Source organism: Neurospora tetrasperma, assembly GCF_000213175.1.
Source record: "Neurospora tetrasperma FGSC 2508 unplaced genomic scaffold NEUTE1scaffold_2, whole genome shotgun sequence".
Lineage (NCBI taxonomy): Eukaryota > Fungi > Ascomycota > Sordariomycetes > Sordariales > Sordariaceae > Neurospora > Neurospora tetrasperma.
The window spans coordinates 2,799,741-2,813,560 of NW_009799100.1; the positions used below are offsets into that span (position 1 = coordinate 2,799,741).

Below are 13,820 nucleotides of genomic sequence, written 5' to 3' on the forward strand. Positions count from 1 at the left end.
TGAGGCTCCGTTCGGGGGAAGCGGAATCGCGTGCTGCCCTCCAGGGATGTTGGTCTGCCGAACGTGTGTGCATGGTGTTGGTACCTACCTTACCTATGTACACTTACAGTAGGAAACCCCTGCAATTACAACCTCCAGGAAATGCATATACGCCTGTGAGTACATATGATCTGACTGGCTTAGTTGATTTCCAGCCACGACTATACAATACTGTATACTAATTTCGGACAGTTTCTGGTACGTACACTGTATACACTTATAAAAATAGGTCCCGAGTACATAGTAAAGCTCTTTGTACACTAAAGTGTGGAAATTCATTATCACATATGCCATGTTGTGCGTACAATCCTCAGGTCTGACATACTTGTAGTTTCAGGGATTCTATTGTATCTGTACTTGCGAGAGAAAGGGTTGCACGGTAGGAACTGCAACCGTGATGGCCACGTTATCGAGCAAGCTTGCACCTGATCGTCTAGCACCACGCGATTGCGGAGACCTCCTCCGACGGCAAAAAGAAGATGGAACCGAGTTTTGACGAGAAGGTGGAAGACGGGAAAATCGGCAGGCAGATGCCGCGCGATCCGTTGGATCGATACATGTCCGCGTCGGCGGAAGAGTCGAGACTTGGTCAAGATTTTCTGGCGCAAGGTAAGCGAGTGAAACCTTCTGAGCGATAGGACTTGTCGGGCTGTCGGGGCGCCTACTGGAAATGCCCAAGTCCAAAAAAGTTGGTGGTCACCGTGGAAGGAAACTGATGGCCAGAAATTGTCAGCTGTATCAGAGTCGGGACCTAGAATGTCGTCTGGCAAGCGGCACCGGCAGCGGCAAGTCGTTGTGGTTGTCCAGGTTTTTGAAAACTTCGCGTTGATGTCGCTCCCAATTCCCAAAGCAGAACCTCAATGCCGTGTGGGGCATGCAGGTCGCTCTAATCCGGGCCGAAAAGAAAGCGGGCTACTGCAGAGTCGGGCGCGACTTCGCAAGAAATGAAATGTTCTTGTCAATTGTTAGTGCAGCTTGTCAAGCCTGTCAAGACTTTATCATCACCGAATACCTCGGGGCGCTTTCAAAGAGGCGTTCCCGTCTTAACTTGTTCCAGGTCTCGCCTAGAGAACTCCTCCAATGGAGCTGTTCATCCAGATTTGATGGTCCATGTTCTGGCCGTAACTGGTTGTCCACCTTCTGACATACATAGCACCACATCTGTATATACCATTGAGAAATGACAATGTCAGGTCTGTAGGAAACCTCTGAAAAGCTTGTGTGACTTGCAGGCATCAAAGTTCGCCATATTGCCAGGTTTCACCAGCCATCCTAGACTTCAACGTTGCAGTTCCTTGCAATGCGGGGAACAACCCACAATACCCACGAACCGGCGGTTTGTGGATTAACTTGTGGACTCGTATGGGGGTGATTTTGAGGGGAAGATATGGGGGAAACGTTGGGGGAGTGATGGGGTAGAAAAAGTGGGACGTCATCAAGGCCTTCAGGTCCCGTCGTGTAAGAAGGCTGGGATGGATACCTGACATGGGTAGAGGTAGGATCGAGTAACCATCTAGTGCACTTGGTGCTCTACTTAATGCGCCCCGACTGCCATCCCATCCCGACAACCCTTTCTCCTCATCCTGTTCCTGCTTTGTTTGGTCTGGGTCCGTGGTGTTTCTGTGTCATCTTGCCTATCCACCCCTTACAACACATACAGCATGGCCAGGCACGGGGGCCGTGATTCCCTCTCAGGGATCGAGAAGCCGGCGGTCGAAGCATCCGAGAACTATACACACAATGAGCAGCCAAACACTGGCAATCTCAATGTCCGCGCTATGGACCCTGAGGAGCGCATTCGTATCGAAAAGTCTCTCCTCCGCAAGCTTGATGCTCGGTGCTCCTACTTTGTTGTCATTTATATCTTGTAGGTGACTCGATTCTGTTCAGTCTCCTTGGAGCCAATAAACCGTACTAACGACCTGGTAGGAACTACCTCGACCGAAACAACATTGGTGCCGCCCGTCTCAAGGGTCTTCAAGAGGATCTCAAGTTGAGCGATACCCAATATGCGACATGTCTCTCCATTCTTTATGTCGGATATATCCTCATGCAGATCCCTTCCAACATGTTCATCAACCGAATTCCCCGGCCATCGCTCTACATCTCGGCAGTCATGGCGATCTGGGGTCTCATTTCGACGTTGACCGGTCTGGCCAAGGGCTTTGGCGGCATGGTTGCCATCCGGTTCCTGTTGGGCTTCGTCGAAGCCGCCTTCCTGCCCGGAGCGCTCTTGATTCTCAGCAAGTGGTACACCCGTCGTGAGCTGACCAAGCGCAACGCCATTCTCTTCTGCGGCAATCTCATCTCGAACGCCTTCTCTTCTCTCGTCGGTGCTGGCGTCTTGTCCAACATGGACGGCGTGCTGGGTCACAGGGCCTGGAGGTGGCTGTTCTATATCGAAGGTGCCGCCACCATGTTCGTCGCCGTCATGGCGGCTTTCATCCTTCCCGACTTGCCGACCAACAGCCGCGGGTTCACCGAGGAGGAACTCTTGGTTGCCCAGTTGCGCATGACCGAAGATGTCGGTGAAGCCGATAGCGACTCAGCCGATATGGGGATCTTTGACGGCTTGATTATGGTCGTCAAGGACTGGAAGGTTTATCTGATGATGCTGACTTTCACTGCCTACACCACCGGTTTGAGTTTCAACGCCTTCTTCGTAAGTTTCCATCATGGTGTCCTGTATGCACGCATCGGCTCATCGCTAACAACACAACAAACAGCCTACACTCACGGGTACTCTAGGCCTGGCATATGTTCCCACTCTTCTTCTCAGCGCCCCTCCCTGGGTTTTTGCCTGCATCTTCTCACTCATCAACGCCTGGCACTCGGATCGGAAACAAGAAAAGTTTGGTCACATTGTCGGCCCCATCTGCATGGGTCTTGTCGGATTCGTTATCAGCATGGCGACCCTCAACAAGGCGGCGAGATATGTTGCCCTCTTCCTGCAAGCTGGCTCTTACGCTGGCTTCATCGTCTTTTACTCGTGGATCAGCTCTTCGTTTCCCCGCCCACCTGCCAAGCGTGCCGTCGCTCTGGCCATGATCAACGCTTTCAGCCAGCTTGGCAACGTCGCGGGATCGTACGTCTGGGACCTGAAGGAGAACGGCTACCGCAAGAGCTACGGCATCGTGACGGCCATGTTCGGTATCACGGTTGTCGGCTGCTGGGTGATCCGTATGGTGCTTGTTGACCAGAACAAGAAGCTTGCGCTTGGAGAGGAAAGTGCATGGGAGGTGCACGACGATGTGGCCAACCAGACGGCGAGAGTGGAGGGATTGAAGAGCGAAGGTGCCGATTTGAAGCCACAGATTGGGTTCAGATATCTTGTTTGATTTAGCGCAGGAAAGCGTATGTCTGTATGATTTCAGATCTTGGTTAATGATACCCCGAGAACTTGTTCAACTGATTGTGACTTCGTTTTTCCCTTTTTGTCACTGTGACTGTTGTGGAAGTTGCAGATACCCAACTTATACGTACCTTTCTATGTTACCTACCCCGCTACTGGGCAGGTGTTTGTGGCGGATAAAAAGTGAGATGAATGGAAGGGACATCCACCTGTTATGTGCAGCTCAGCTGCCTGCCGTGCAGTTATAACAGGTGCCTGCCGCAGGATTAACTAGGTACCTCGCCTACAAAAGTCACAGCTGCCGCCGGATTAGATAAGGTATCTCCATAGACAGATCTCCGGCTTGTTATGGATGCAGGTAGTATTCTCCCAACGAGCCCCCAAAACATCCAGAGTTTCCACGCATTCTCCCTTTTTTTTTTCAGAGTTTAAGTCTCGACCTTAACGGCGAGCTAACTGGCATTTCTTTCCACTACAAATCTTACCCATCGATCACCATGTGGTTGATCAACACACGCACCCTTGAGCTCCAGGAGTTTGTGGGCGCCGACATACCCGCGTATGCCATTCTTTCGCACACATGGGAGACTGGAGAGATTACATTCCACGACGCCAAAGCAAAGCTACTGGGGAAACAAACCTCTCGAGGCGCCCGCAAGGTAGCAAAAGCATGTGAAGTTGCAGCCGAACATGGACTGGCCTATGCGTGGGTCGATACGTGTTGTATTGACAAGTCCAGTAGTGCGGAGCTCACAGAGGCGATCAATTCCATGTTCCAATGGTATCGCTCGTCGCAGATTTGCTTGGTCTACCTCTCCGATCTCAAAGCAGTCGAACTTGACCACGCAATGTACACATCCCGCTGGTTCAAACGTGGATGGACGCTTCAAGAACTCATCGCTCCCTCCAGACTCATGTTCTACGACCAGGACTGGAAGGAAAGGGGGACGAAAGAGGATTTGGCAAGCCTACTCAGCAAGATCACTCGCATTGATATTGGAATCTTGTTGGATCCTTCCAGAGTGTATACTGTTCCGGTTGGCAAAAGAATGAGTTGGGCGGCTGACCGGCAAACAACGCGTTTAGAAGACAGGGCCTATTCTCTGCTGGGAATCTTTGACATCAACATGCCTCTAATATACGGAGAGGGCCCGAAGGCCTTTACAAGGCTACAAGAGGAAATTATACGGCGAAGCAACGATGTCAGCATCTTTTGCTGGCGGACCCAGGAAAATACACGTTGGCGCGGTATACTGGCCTCCTCGCCTGATGAGTTCAGGTGTGCAGCAGACACTGAGGATGATGTGGCTCTCAAGAACGGGCCTGAATACACTCTGACAAACAAAGGCCTCCGAATCGAGCTCGACCTTGCGTCTGCCGGCCCGAACCTCTACTTCATGGCACTGTATTGTACCGACTACTTCAAGGACGAGTGGGAGTGCATCTACTTGACGGCCATTGGTAAGGATTCGTATGCGAGGGCTCGACCACAAGAGCTTGTCCGCAAAGTCCGAAAGGGTTTGTTATGGGTCCGGAAGCAGTCTCAATACCTCACTGAGGAGATGGACTCTGAGATGTCGTCCATTACACTCAGGTATGCTTTGGATAGGTCATTCACGTTTGATGGGCTTCTACACACAAGATTGGGATACCAGCTTGGCGGCACATATCCTGAACGTTTGTGGCATCACGATCATGCCGCGTTTCTTCATGTCGGTTACAAGCCTTTCGTCGGCTGTCATGTGTTGAAACCGGATTCAAGGCGCTTTGCCTCTGCGGTGATACTTGCGTTCGGAGTCACGAATGAAGGGCGCAGCTGGCTGTGTTTTGTAGAGAGACACACCACCTGTCCCTGGTCCCCATCGCAGCGTGTCTTGAACCGTGCTGAATGCCTGAATACTCCTGTCAACTGGTCAAGGGAAGTCAGGTCAAGCATAGTAGGAAGTATAGGTCAATACGGAATCTTTCGAGATCAGAAAGAGGATATGCTTGCCGCAACGTGGGCAACAGACTCCACATTTCTTACGGCTACACTTGTCGAGGAAGTGCGAGATGGCTGCACCACGTATGTCATAAAGCTCCGAGAGGAACTCATTGTAAGCAGCGAGGATAGCCAGGAGCAGAACACGAGCGGTCCAAAGGATGGAGACAGAAAGTCGTGGCTGATGAGAGCTATCGGCCTTTGACTGGCTCATCTAAGTACACGAACTAAAGGAAATAGTACCGCAAAAACGGGTCGTCAGTGATCCTTAGTCCGGACTCATTAAGAGTTGAATATTCGAGAATAATGGCACATTCCCAGGAATAAATGTAAAACTCTTTCGGCACCTATACTAGGACCCTCTCGCAACCTCACATCGCTATGGTACAACATCCCTCAATCGACCTTTTCTACTCGACCTTAACAACCACCTTACCAAAGTGATTTCCGCTCCTCAAGTACTTGATCGCCTCCTTCCCCTCCTCGAACTCAAACACCTTATCCACCACTGGCCTAATTTCATGCCTCTGATAGAACTCGCACATCTCCTCAAATCGGTCCCTAGGACCATTAATAATTCCCTTGAGTGTCACAGTCCTTCTCAGTGCCAACACGTTCACATTCATCCTGCTCCCCTCACCACTGTCTTCCTTACCAGCCGTATACCCAATGCAAGAGATCAGCCCGCCAAACGCAATGCAATCCAGCGCCTTATACAGCGTTCCCGCCCCGCCCGTCTCGAGAATGATATCCGCCCCGTCGTTCTCTCCCGTAATCTCCATCACCTTCTTCTCCCAGTCGGGCGTCGTCTTATAGTTAATCACATGATCGGCGCCCAACTCCTCCTTGGCCCTGCGCAGCTTCTCGTCGCTCGAACTCGTGATGATGGTCCGCGCCCCGGCCGCTTTAGCAATCTGCAGTCCTGCAATAGCCACGCCGCCCGTTCCCTCCAGTAGCACCGTTTTGCCCTGCAACGGCTTCCCATCATCTGCCTTGGCCCAGGTGCCAAAGGGCTCCATCCCGAAAATGGCCATCCAAGCTGTCACGGCGGCAATCGGCAGGCAACTGGCCTCTTCGTCGGTCAGGTACTCGGGAACCCGGACGAGGCCGGTGGAGGGAAATACGCGGTAGGTCTGCAACACGCCGTCGAGAGGCTTTCCGAGCGCCGAGGCCAGGTCCTTGGCGGTGATTTGGCCGGTGAGGTGGGATTGGCAGAAGGTGGAGAGGACGCGGTCGCCTACTTTCCAGGGGGCTTCAGAGGCGCCGGGGCCGGGGGGGGCAACGGCGGTGATAATGCCGAGGGCGTCGGAGCAGGGGACGAGGGGGGTGGTACGCCTGGAGTAGGCTTCGTAGTGGTTGTACTCGCCGTTGGTTACTGCGGGGGATCGTTAGCTATGTCCTTATGGTCGTGGGGGAACTTGAGCGGAAGGGTGATGATAGCAAGGGAACAACCTACCCTCCGTATCACGGTAGTTAAGAGAAACAGCCTTGATCTTGACCAACACTTCATCCTGGCCCGGAGTAGGCATGGGCGCAGTGCCACGAGTGAGGTTGTCGAAGCCATCTTCGAATGTGTGCCACTGCTGGACTTCCTGTGTTTGAGTAACCATGGTGAAGTTGTGTTTGCGTTGAAAACCGGCGCAAGGTGAGCTGGAGTGAGAACTTTGAGTGATCTTGATGAGGTAAAATGGATGTTGTAAGACGTGCGACCGAAGGAGTTTATATAACTGCTGCGGTGTGAGACTGATGTAACAAGCTGATAAATGTGGTAGTAACCGCTTCGCGATGTGGATCACCCAAGGGATCGCGATTTGTAAGACAGGACGCCCTTTCCCTGAGCTTCCCCACTATGTCTTGGCATAGGTCTTCTTGCACGATGTTGAAGACATGGGACACTCGAGCGTCACGCATCAGCATCATGTCAATCTGATGGAACGAAGCGTTCATAAAGGTGTCACTAATTTACTCTTTACAACAACACTACTGGTTCATTGCCGCGGCTCATGATGGACAGCATTTCCTTCCTGTCAAAGCGCCGTGTGAACCCCATCGGACAACCACCATTCCCAGACATGCTTTACGAAGTAGACATCGCAAAATCAAGCCCATATTGATATTAGAGCCAATTCAACCACGCTTATTCCATCACTCGTACCCAACAGGATCACGTAAGCCTAATCAACAGATGATCATTGCCGGCCCCATCAAGGGCTCAAAGCTCAATCAACAACTCCTCCGTATCCTTCAAGTTCTCCATTTCACAGGCCCTCACCTTTTCCGGTTCAGTCAGTCCAAGTCCACATCCAGTGTTCTTCTCTGCCTGTTCCAAGCGCCACAACCACTCATCAACACTCCTGGCGAACTGGTACAACACAAGCTGGCGTTCCTGAACCTTGCCAAGGCGAGGAAAATCGCTGCTCCGACGCATGTAAGCCAAGCTCTCCATCTCCAAGTCCCATCCGACTAGCCAGGCGTGGGGATCACGACAGCCCCAGTCTTCTATGGGGATTGGAGGTAAAGGAATGATCATATTTTTGCCTATGTTGGTGGACTCGGTGTCTTTGAGGGAGGCGTGACTTTTCATTCTGCGAATGCTGTTGTTGTTCATATCGTTTGCTTTCAATGAGACGCAGCTTCTCATCGTGCGAATTGAACCAGACCGGTTTAATTGAGGTTGGACGTGTGGTTGGGCCTGAGCTCGATCCTGCTTCTTGAGCAGATAAGTTTTGCGCGCCTCAACAACATGTTGAACGACCTTCTTCATCACACATGGATGAATAGGAAAACACGCTTCCTGAACATACTTTTCCTTTGCCGCTCTAGCCACCAACGGATGTGGCCCCTTCAAGTGGTCGCCAACAATGTTCTTGTTCTGTTTTTTCCTGTGGACTTGAATGGAGAAGAAGATATCGTGGAGGCTCTCCTTGTGGAAGTCAACGAGCTTTTGCCCGTCTCCTATCTTCTGAGCTTGGCTGTACAACACCGGCCGGTCTTCCATGCTCATATTGGCGAAGTATTCTCGCAAAAACTTGGCTGTCAGCTGCGAGAGTTTTTGCATATCATCGCGTTGATCGGTTAGGCCGCCCATGAGGTTGACGGTCTCTATGGGGCTGAGAAAAGGATCCTGGGGTACAAAAACGAAGCCGGGAATTTGGGCGAAGAGTTTGTGACGGACGATCTCAATCCACGAAAGGAGTTCGGGCCCTCCTTGCATTTGACCAGCCCAAATCTGTTCGAGACGTGAATGCCTAGTGGTTTGCTGATGGTAGAACTTAATGGGGACTTCGTATGGCCTGTGGTTGGCGGCATACAGGGTTACTGTGACGGTTCTCTGTGGCGTGTTGACCACGGCCCGTGGAGCCGTTGCGGGTATGTTGGATGCGCCGCGTCGAGGGACAAGCACTCGTGATTCTGCCTTGTTGTCTTCATGGCCATGGGTTTGTCGTGGAGTTTGCTTCGAAAAGTCGTTAGACGCTAGTGACGGCGGTAGCGGAGTCTGCTTGGTTGGCGTGTCACTGGACGTTCTAGGGCTAGCTGAAGGAGGTTCGATCGTGTACCGTGTTGACAAAAACGGACTGGGATGCAAAGTGACCGCGTAACGGTAAACACGCAGAAATGGGTCCGTATCGTTGCTAAGAGGCTCTTGTTGATCCAGTAAACTATCCATGTTTGTAGCAATGCTGATAGTCGTTCATGTGATGGTGATATTTTCGCGCCTGAGTCGTCTTCAGTTGACTGTGGAGGTCCAGTGGTTCAGGGCAGTTTGAGCATTTAACCTGATCCCCAGCAAGTGTTGTCGGGTGTTGCCTTCCTGTTTGTCCTGGGTGATGGCTTGCACCATGATTCACTTCGCTGTATCACTTTCCGCTCGAAGCAACCGTTTCTCATCGCATAGGAATAGGTGTTGTGTGATTGGACAGAGCAACCCGGAGCCAACCGTAGACATTTCTCGTAGCTGTGAAGAATGATGGTAAATTCAATGGCAAGTCCGAATAGTGGCGTATCTTCTTCTTTTCTTGACGCGATCCCGCTTTCCTCAATCCAAAGGTCCTAAAAAGCCGCCAATTGATCATAACCAGGGGCATTTCTGCAGTAAAAGCTGTATCGATCAGAGACTCTGATAAATTCATAGTGTCCTTCATGTCATGAATCTCGAAACCCTGATAATGTATACAGTTCACTAGCGTACTCTTCCAGCTCCTCGACAGACATGTTAATATTCCCTCCCGAATAGAAATTAGACGCGCTTACTGTCCAAAGGCGACTAGGCAAGGCCAAAAAAAGAGCAAAGGGATCACCTGCAGGGCAACAATAGGCGGTCTCTACATGTGTTTCAGTTACCGAAAATCACCGGTAGTGATTACCTGTATGAGGGTGAAGATCTGAACGGACGTGACCGTCAGAATTGGAATTCCATATCTGGTGTTAATTGATGGAGAAGGAGATATCTGTATTGATTTCTCAAGGGCAAGTGGAAACTTGGGCTTGATTCTGTGCAGGGGTGAGAAAGCAGGCGAGATGGGTTGGGATGTCGTGGAGACGGATGTCGACCCGCTGAATTAGCAATCAACCTTGTATTGGGTTAGGCCACCCGACCTCCCGCTTGAAGTCGGCCACTCGGTCGTCGTTGCCATCCGCTGTAATCACCCCTTTGATTGATCCGTGATGATTTCGCTGCAAGGACGACGAAAGTATTGAGAGAGTATATGGAATTCAGGCAAACGTGAATTTAGGTTTCCTGGAAAAACCATATCACCGGGCACATTTGACTGTCCGGTCTGTTTCTGATTGTTCTTATGCCAATTTGCCTAGGTAAGCTGAAAGCACGAAGAAACACCATGTACACTACGTGTGTACAGTACGTCAATACCAACGCCAGGTTTGACCCAAGGCATCGGTTGCGAACATTTTTCGAACCGTCAAGTTGCATCTGTCGCGTTTTAAAACACCCGTTTGTTCGATGTTAAAACCCTTAGCACATGCCCCGGATCATCCACGATGAGGAACTGAACAGTTCCGATTTTAGGCGAAAGTCCGCGAATCTCGGCAGACGTGGGCGAGAGCCGGGGGTCAGCTAGTCCGAATCATAGGGGGAAGAGGTGTACGACTGCAAGGCGGCAAAGTCATTTTGGAAATCGAATCAAGAACTTGGGCCCAAATCATGTTTCAAAGCTCTCGAGGCAGACACATAAGAGCTCGCTGCATGAGATCCGGTTGATGATCTCCATCCCTTCTATGAGGAGAGACAGCCGTGTCGTTGCTATGGGTCAGTTGTAGTTCTTCAAAAGCGAGGTTTGCTGCTTGCCGAGTGGTGTCTGCCAACGATTCCAACCGTGGAACATATGTGGAGGACGGGACAAGATTAGATGGTGATTTTAGCTAAAGGTTCTTTTATAAAAGCAAAAGGAGGATGGGATGTCGAGGATAGAAAGCAGCACCTCAACGGGGACTCTTCGGGTTAATAGATGCGGGGTAACATACAGATATGACTCTTTCGAGGTACGTACTGACTTAGAAAGCGTTGTTTCGGTGGTTTGGCAGTTCAACATGGTGTTTGTGACAAGGCTGTCGAACTTCGGCCTTTGGTCAAGTAATACGGGTTGAGGGAGTCCCATTGACGGATGTGGCTTGGTGGGTGATGAGAAGGCGCCCCGATGACTCAAAGGTCGTCATCGGAGGAGGGACATGGAGGAACCTTCCCCTCCTCAGACCTCAAGCAGGTGTCGATATCACGGCTCCTTAACGCTGAATCAACCAGTCCAGCGCCAACCACTGCGAGATTATCTCATATTTCAGCCATGGCCGACGCGGACAAGGGACTGCCCGTCAGCTGCGAATGCGGATACATTAAGTTCCAAACGCCGTCGTCGAAGCCGCTCGGAACGGCATGCTGCCATTGCACATCGTGCCGAAGACAGTCAGCCTCCTTCTTTGGTACCTCGGTCTACTTCCCAACTAGCCAAATGTTTCCGCTACCGGCCGATCTCGAGTCGAAGCTCTCCGTCTTCACCCATCCAGCCGAGAGCGGCAACACCATGCACTGCTACTTCTGTCCCAAGTGCGGAGTACGCGTTTTCCATGCTGGCGTGCTCCCGGATGGTAACATGCGACCTGTCGTTGCTATCAAGGGCGGAGTTATCGAATCTGGGCTGGATTGGAAGGAAATGAAGCCCAAGCATATCTACACTCGATCAGCGGTCATGGAGTTGCCCGAGCAGTGGGAGTGCTACGAGACCACTGCGCCCGCACAGTATGGCCCAGCGCCGGGAGACGATGCCAAAGACAAGAAGACGAAGGAATAATGAACATGCGTTTTCGGTTTTGTCTATAAACAGTTGATGTTGCTACGTGGAGGTTGGAACAGATGTCGTTCAGTTATCTTCTCTTGTTTCGGATGGGAATGCTGGCGCACCGACATGTAGTTATAAGCTTAATGCATTGTCCCCTGAATCGTTGCGGAAACTGTTAGCGCACAATCTCCACTAGCTGTGAGGGTTAGGGTCATTCAGGTCTGTGACCAGTCCAGCCAGTCCCCCATCTGAAACTTAAGCGGACGGGAGATCAAATCAGGGGCGTGAAGAAACCCGAAGAGTGGGGCTGACAGCACCCCTCTCCGCCGCTGCGCTGCGACCCTGACGGATGCCAACTTTTAGCACCCAAACCGCCCGCGGTCTGGCTCCTGAATGTCCGCCATGCGCCCAGTCCGTCTTGTCAACTCCATTCTTCGAACGCGTCTCATCCACACAATGGCTCCCAGTATGCCTTTCTGCCGCTATGTTACTCTAAAGACACCATGATCCTCCACCATTACTGACTCGGCCGCGCTGCCAGCTCTTCCTCCCGATCGTCGCCCCGTCGTTATCTCTGGCCCCTCTGGCGTCGGCAAGGGCACCCTCTTCAAGCTCCTCTTCGAGAGACACCCCGACACTTTTACTCTTTCCGTGTCGCATACCACCCGCGGCCCTAGACCCGGCGAGAAGGATGGCGTCGACTACCACTATGTCACCAAGGAAGCTTTCGAAGAGCTGAAGGCCAAGGGCGGTTTCGTCGAGAGGTACAACAACAACAACAATCAGCAATGTGCCCAGTCAGAGACACGACTTGAGAGCATAGGGGCTAACTCTCCATAACAGTGCGCAATTCGGCAGCAACTTCTACGGAACCAGCAAGGCCACCATCGAGGAGCAGTCCGCCAAGGGCAAGGTTGTCGTTCTCGACATCGAGATGGAGGGTGTCAAGCAGATCCAGGCCTCTGGCTTCCCCGCCCGCTACGTCTTCATCGCTCCCCCATCAGAGGAGGAGCTCGAAAAGAGACTCCGCGGCCGCGGTACTGATAAGGAGGAGGATATTATCAAGAGACTGGCTCAGGCCAAGAACGAGCTCGCTTTCAGCAAGACCGGTGTCCATGACAAGATCATCGTCAACGAGGTACGTGTCGCTTGCTCACTTCAAGGCGCCGCGTACCATGAGGAGCTAACACATTACAGGATCTCGAGACGGCCTACAAGGAGCTCGAGGAGTTCGTCTATGCGCCGGTCGCCTGAATTTGGGGTTGAAAATAATGTTTTGAATAGACAGACTATACCCTGATCAACCGCCCTGTCCTCAGAATTGTGTTGACTGTCTCGATGCCAGAACTGGACCATCTTCCGCATGTGTGTTGGCTGCCGCCGTTATTCAAAGTATACCGCACCAAAACCGGAGTAACTTCGCTAGCCGGCCGGTCCTCTGGCCCATATTTCGAATAGACTCTATAGAGGTAACTAGCTAGGCCTTAATCGGCTTAAGCAATAATGGTCGGCTCGTATGGATTTGAAGGCTGATTGAGGGTATGGTCGACCTACAGCAGGCCGTCAAGACCAGCCCAAGTTGGTGTCTGCCTTGGAAGGGTATGTATGAACCCATTACAAAAAGAAATTTTGCGAGCCGTTCATATCAAAACAGTACTCCGGATTGCATTCGCAGACCTTCTCCTCAGTCAAAGACTACGACACTGCTCGACACTCGCGGTGACTTAGTCACTTCCTCGTATTTGGAGCATGGAACGTCCAATCCAGCCAAATATCGATCCCGCATACTCACATCTATATTAAACTTTTGTACAACTTCAACTAGTACCTATACAACCTTGTTCCAAGTGACAACATGATAATCGAGTCCCAGAACCTCCAAGGGAGGTTGGGCACAGCATCGGGGTATGAGCCAGAGCGAAGGATATTCAAGCTGTTCATCTAACGGACATTTTTTGCCTGCCTAGCGGTCGCAAGACTCTACACAAAAACTTCCATACATCCTCTGGTATGCCACCTCTAGTTCTATTCTTTGCGTGTTACCCAAACTCATTTGTTCAACCAGTTATGCTACCGACGGATCTATGCATTCTTAGTCATCTGCCGTGTGGTGAGATGATCCAGAACATCCCCACCTGTGTACTTCCCTTGAGTTGGT

The 13,820-nt window shown here is 51.5% G+C and overlaps 6 protein-coding genes across 6 annotated transcripts; 4 read left to right on the plus strand and 2 right to left on the minus strand.

Moving 5' to 3' along the window:
* Positions 1-1,631: 1,631 nt before the first annotated feature.
* On the plus strand, positions 1,632-3,450 carry NEUTE1DRAFT_116453 (uncharacterized protein; the record flags this gene model as incomplete). Its single annotated transcript, XM_009851200.1, has 3 exons — positions 1,632-1,906; positions 1,969-2,701; positions 2,766-3,450. 3 exons carry the CDS (start codon positions 1,701-1,703, stop codon positions 3,375-3,377), a joined length of 1,551 nt encoding a protein of 516 aa, XP_009849502.1.
* A 438-nt stretch (positions 3,451-3,888) lies between these two features.
* Positions 3,889-4,683, plus strand: NEUTE1DRAFT_60489 (uncharacterized protein; the record flags this gene model as incomplete). The annotated part of the gene is made up of 1 exon (XM_009851201.1): positions 3,889-4,683. A coding segment is annotated over one exon (795 nt), but the record flags the coding sequence as incomplete, so codon positions are not given.
* A 1,007-nt stretch (positions 4,684-5,690) lies between these two features.
* NEUTE1DRAFT_60491 (uncharacterized protein) lies at positions 5,691-7,013 on the minus strand (the record flags this gene model as incomplete). The annotated part of the gene is made up of 2 exons (XM_009851202.1): positions 5,691-6,747; positions 6,829-7,013. 2 exons carry the CDS (start codon positions 6,980-6,982, stop codon positions 5,783-5,785), a joined length of 1,119 nt encoding a protein of 372 aa, XP_009849504.1.
* A 571-nt stretch (positions 7,014-7,584) lies between these two features.
* NEUTE1DRAFT_37966 (uncharacterized protein) lies at positions 7,585-9,039 on the minus strand (the record flags this gene model as incomplete). Its single annotated transcript, XM_009850426.1, has 1 exon — positions 7,585-9,039. The coding sequence occupies one exon, from the start codon at positions 9,037-9,039 to the stop codon at positions 7,585-7,587; it is 1,455 nt and encodes a 484-aa protein (XP_009848728.1).
* A 2,131-nt stretch (positions 9,040-11,170) lies between these two features.
* NEUTE1DRAFT_99427 (uncharacterized protein) lies at positions 11,171-11,674 on the plus strand (the record flags this gene model as incomplete). Its single annotated transcript, XM_009851203.1, has 1 exon — positions 11,171-11,674. One exon carries the CDS (start codon positions 11,171-11,173, stop codon positions 11,672-11,674), a length of 504 nt encoding a protein of 167 aa, XP_009849505.1.
* Positions 11,675-12,073: 399 nt separating this feature from the next.
* Positions 12,074-13,025, plus strand: NEUTE1DRAFT_116455 (guanylate kinase; the record flags this gene model as incomplete). The annotated part of the gene is made up of 4 exons (XM_009851204.1): positions 12,074-12,128; positions 12,204-12,426; positions 12,506-12,800; positions 12,860-13,025. 4 exons carry the CDS (start codon positions 12,119-12,121, stop codon positions 12,914-12,916), a joined length of 585 nt encoding a protein of 194 aa, XP_009849506.1.
* Between the last annotated feature and the right edge of the window lie 795 nt (positions 13,026-13,820).